This window comes from Hordeum vulgare, chromosome 6H, assembly GCF_904849725.1.
Source record: "Hordeum vulgare subsp. vulgare chromosome 6H, MorexV3_pseudomolecules_assembly, whole genome shotgun sequence".
Lineage (NCBI taxonomy): Eukaryota > Viridiplantae > Streptophyta > Magnoliopsida > Poales > Poaceae > Hordeum > Hordeum vulgare.
The window spans coordinates 539455331-539460680 of record NC_058523.1 but is presented as its reverse complement, the minus strand read 5'-3'; the positions used below and the strand labels follow the sequence as shown (position 1 = coordinate 539460680).

Here is a 5350-nt window from a genome sequence, read left to right as displayed (position 1 = left end):
TAACATATATATCAAATATATAATACATAATATGTGCCCAATAGTTTTACTGGTCCACAACACATAAAATATATGCAAAGTTGCATAACAAATTTCATGATCCATATATCAAAATTCCATAGCATCCATACATCCAAAATTCCATAGCATCCATATATACATATAGTTCCATAGCATCCATACATACATAGCTCCATAGCAAAAATAATACACAACGATACTTTGCGGGCATTAGTAAGTAATATTTGGTACTAAAACAAATGCCTTGATGTCCATATCGTAGTCCAAAGAGCATCCGCGTGGCAACCTACAAGATGAAATCATCAACATGTCAAATTTAACACTCTAAATCATGAAGATCTTCAAGAATGGTCTCTAATTATAAATTTGATCTTCAAATGGGTCAAATGATCTTACTTACAAAACTAAAAATTCAAGATAGGACATAAGAACACCAAAACAACTTTTGGAAAAATATGTCTGGAGCAAAAACATAAGAATTACTCTACAGATTTCACAAGAATGATTCAGTGAAGTTCCTACATTTCAAACAGGGTCTAGTCTAAAATAAAATTAGGACTATCACATCGGATGCACTGGCGAAGCCACGTTGAGAGGAGTGTGGTGAATTGACCACTCAGGTTTTTGACAAATGCTTTGTACGCAAATACAAAACATGTAAATTTTCTATATAAATTTACTATAACACATGTTTTTGACATCACAGATTTGACATGACATTATATGCTAATAGCTTAATAAGACATTATATGATAATAGTATATACATGTCATGTTAGCCAATGATAATCGCAACAACAAGCTCTACATTGGTTTTGAGAGTAAATGATTGTCACATAAGGAGAAAATAATCCTGCTCCATATTACACGAGGTTTCTGTACATTGATAAAAAAAGATTGTCAAGTAAAAAAGAATCAGATAGATTCAAAAATTAATCTGCATAAGTCCACCAAACGCAGGACATCAGCATTCCCAATCCATCGAATACATATGCACCTGCCCTCATGGGCCAGACTTGTATTCCACAGGGTCAAAAGGTGCTATCTTAGGATCAGCAATATAAAATACAGTAATAAAATAAAATACAAAGCGACTCATATAATACAAATGTGTAAAAGAAGAAGCAACAATCACTTGGTGTATCCGGGTAATTTTGTGCGAGATCTCTCAGCTTATACCCAGTGTCCTTCTGTAGGTCTTCTATCTCTTGACGTATACGATTTTCCTAGGAACAAATCAAAATAGTCAGCAACCATACGTCTAACATAACATGTGTTATCCAATTCTCCACCAAAATAATAAAAGGTAGGGAGACTAAGACTACCCTCTGAAGATAAGAACTATATTTGTAGTCGCACCCTTATGGAATGGAAGTCAATACGACATGTTAAAAAGAAAATTAGGCACAAGAGAACTATCACGCAAGGCAAGGATGGAAAACACCATCTCATCCTTGCACTGTTGTGTTGGTTTCAGCACCGCTCTGTTTCTCGCGGACGCCAAATTTGCAAAGTGGTTGTGAATCATCAGGCAGACAGACAGACAGCTCATGGTGCAAGATTTGAGGTGTGAATTTACCTGGCCTGAGGAGAAAAAACCGGCGACGTCGATGACGTTGGTGAACTCCTTAAAGAACAACTCGGGTTTGTTGACCCCGGCCTTGGCATTGGCCAGACCGACAACTGCAAAGCACGTACCCATCAAGGGGAAGTTCCCACTAGAAAATGCTACACTCACACTCAGGAAGCTGAATATGAAGGAAGGATAAGATGGATGGCTTACAGCAGGAGAAGGACAGGGTGAACGCGAGCGCGCCGGAGACGGCGGCCTTCTAGGACGATGTCATGACGATTAAATACATGTCATGACAATGGCCAGGACGATGCCACCCAGCACCAACCTTGGATGGTTGTGAAACATACCTTCTCTTTCCTGATAAGACTAATATTTAATCACAAAACTGAGATTGGTGCAACTGAATTTATGATCGGGAAGGTGTGGAGATCACTTATAGCGAGTGGGCAAGCACCGCAAAGATGGCATTGATGAGCTAGGCACGAGTGTATCCCTTCTCTATGATCAGCGTGGCTCCATACCATACCCCTAGAGAGTATCCACAGATCAAAATCATCATGACGGAGCCCATGCCGATGGCAGCGACGAACTGTAAGAGCTCTTAAGCTATTGTGAGTGGGTCTTCTCGTTCGACTCAAAAACAATGGTGTCACAGAAAATTGAATATCGAATATGGTAAATAGATGGAGGTACCTCGTGACATCGATGTGCCTCACAACGATCCTTCAATCTTTTATCAACATAGTAGAAAGTAATGGACCGAAATCAAATTGGTCACCTGAAACAAACCTCAGTGATCAGAGATCACTGAACATGAAAAATGCAGATTTGGCTTTACTTCTTGAGCACTCACAAAGAAACTATGTGCACCTAGAGAGGGGAATGGATAGGGCGGTCGGTGGCTGGTAGTAGGTTAAGAGAACTGCTTTATATAGTAACTTGTTCGATTGTCCAATCTCTAGATAAGCTATTCGTGGTGAGTGCAGATAACGTTTTGTCCTATCATTCAGTAACAATGCGGAGCATCGACAGCCCATCTAGCTGATTTGTACTGTTATATTATAATTTAGCAAGAAGGGTCTATGGTTACTTTTGTTGATTGCATTACAGGTGCATTGACTAAAAGACATAGGAACCAAACACAACAAACAAACAAACAAACAAACACATTATCTATTTTCACACATAAAAAATAGCTGGAGAAGACTGGTATATACTCATTAGCTAGACTGGTATTGGATCATCCTACACTTATTTTTAGTTAGACATGGTAAATTGCTGGTATATATACCAGTGTAGGATCTAATACCGTACCTACATATATACCAGTGCAGGATCTAATGCCATGGTACACTGAGCTAGGCACTGGTATATATTTAGTTGGACCTAATGTGCAGTGATGCAACTATTGTCAAGAACACCGTCGGTTCAACACCTCATCATGCAAGGAGTGGGCTCATCTATTTGCCACTCGTGGTACCGCAGGTAAAATCGGAAGGCCTTTTACTGCCACCTTGCATGAAAACTTTCTATTCACACATGTGAACCTGCACATATTGTCTAAATAAATGACAAAGGCTACCAGGATGGGAACTGAACTTTCTCTAATCACACACACACTCTGTGCACCAAGAAGTGCAATTAAATAACCCCTGCATAAACTGAATGGTAATAACACAAAATAACTAAAAGCGAATAAGGAGGAGCTCAATTAAACTGAAGAGTAATCTAGTATTATGATAGCCAAGCCCACAAGATCCATCTTCTCTTATTATACACCCGAAACCGCCTCGTTTCGACATCCGGTTGGACCAATCTTTCTCCATCCAGGATCTCTGCTGCTTGAGCAGAGTAGTAAACTGCGGAAAAATGGGGCATATTCGCATGCTTCTTCTGGAATGGCTCCATTTCCTTCATTTAGAAATGCTACTAGTCTAACATTTTCCCAGAAAACCGTTCCTAAATTGGTAAACAGTGCAAGCACATTAATTCCATGGATTTGCCATTTAAGCCCTAAAATAACGGTCAGACAAGAGTAAGACAAACAGACAATAGACTATAGCATATATCCAACACATGAGGAACATTACTAATTAATGATGGCATAGGTAAAAATTGACATGCATAAAGAACAGGGGTTGCTCGATCTTGATTAGTAGCGTTACTCAACACATATACATGAGGTCTAAATCTAATTACCAGGCCAATTAATGTGTACCCAAACAACATGAATTCAATGCTCATGCCAATCAGTGTGTACTCAAAAAATACGAATCAATACGATACGAGGCCAATTGATGTACTCAAAACAATCTGAATCCAATATCAGGCCAATCAGTGCTGTCAAATCAATCTGAATCCAGCACCAGGCCAGTTTTACTCCACCCAAAATGATCTGAATCCTAAACCAGGCCAATTAATGTACTGAAAACAATCCAAATCCAATACCAGGAGAATCTGAATCCAAGCAGAGCCAGGCATGAAATTCGTATTGACGAACCCCTCCTCGTATAGTCGTACGTGGGGAAGAAGAGTGCATATATGGGACACATGGACGAACACCATGACAAGGACTTATTTGTTTGCAGATAGAGGACAGCACCGCGGCATACAGATTCAGATTCGCTAACACAACATGTCTTCCTTGCAGAGCCTCAAGAAGAACATAACCTGAAGGTCAGAACTTAAAGGGGACGAACCCACCCAAAGAGATGATGACGAGGAGCAGCACGTAAATGCAGGGCAGGAGGCCCCTGGCGAAGCCGAGGAGGTGGCGGCGGTGGCCGTCGGCGCAGCGCGGCAGGCAGAAGGCGGTGGCCAGCACCACCGACACGGCGACGAAGAGGACGAAGGCAAGGATGGCGTAGTACGTCGGCTTGTAGTGCGCAAAGACGGGCCCGGCCGCCGGCAGGTGGAGCAGGGTGGTGAGGGCCTGCCGGCGGAGAGAAGATGGCACGGCAGCGGTGGCCCGGCGGGATCTGTTGCGGGAGGGAGGCGGCACGGGGGGAGGGGACAGTGGGGGCACTGGTGGAGGGCGTCGGTGGAGGGGGCGGTGGGGGCTGCCGGTGGGGGCTGCCGGTGAAGGGCGCCGGTGGGGGGCGCTGGTGGAGGGGGCTCTACTGAGGGGCGCACTGAGATCTCCTGCGGGAGGGAGAGGGCAGGGGCAGGTGAGCGACAGGATTTGGCAAAAATACTAGCGCGCGGTCGATTTGGGGAAAGCCCGCCTGATATTTCGCTGTGTCCCGCGCTTTTGTCGGTAACTAATGGCGCACCACCTACAAATGCGCCATTAGTAACCCTGGTTACTAATGGCGCATCAGTTGATGGTGCGCCATTAGTAGTTTTGCAAAAAAAATATAGTAGTGACGCACTGGGTGAGTGGTGCGCCATTACTAGTTAAACTAGTAATGGCGCACTCTGCCCCGGTGCGCCATTAGTACTTTTGGAAAAAAAGTTTGTTAGTAGTGGCGCACCGTGTGTGTGGTGCGCCATTAGTGCCCATCACTGTAACATTCCAAATTTCCTAATTTGGAATTTTTTACATTGTAGCTAAGCATTTATGCATGTTGATTGAAATAAAGTTTGCATTTGAATTCTTTCGACTTTTGCTTTTGCATTTCTATTTTTTTCTTCACACGAGAAATGCCGGGAAATAATTTCTTGCATGCAAGAGAGAGCGGAGGAAAATGACCCTCCAAAATGTGAGGCATTTCTGAAATATTTTGAGCCAAGAAAGCAAAAGTTTTATTGTGAA

At 42.7% G+C, this 5350-nt stretch overlaps 1 protein-coding gene across 2 annotated transcripts; it reads right to left on the bottom strand.

The window, feature by feature from the left end:
- Positions 1-205: 205 nt before the first annotated feature.
- LOC123402951 (thylakoid lumenal 15.0 kDa protein 2, chloroplastic-like) lies at positions 206-1895 on the bottom strand. 2 transcript variants are annotated; one of them, XM_045096922.1, is made up of 3 exons: positions 1600-1895; positions 1156-1246; positions 206-307 (listed from the first exon to the last, which is right to left on the bottom strand). In XM_045096922.1, the coding sequence occupies exons 1-3, from the start codon at positions 1720-1722 to the stop codon at positions 252-254; spliced, it is 270 nt and encodes an 89-aa protein (XP_044952857.1). In that variant the 5' UTR covers positions 1723-1895; the 3' UTR covers positions 206-251. The 2 variants fall into 2 exon arrangements, 1 of the variants encoding a protein (XP_044952857.1); XR_006611373.1 differs by lacking the exon at positions 1600-1895 and adding an exon at positions 1346-1512.
- Positions 1896-5350: the final 3455 nt, after the last annotated feature.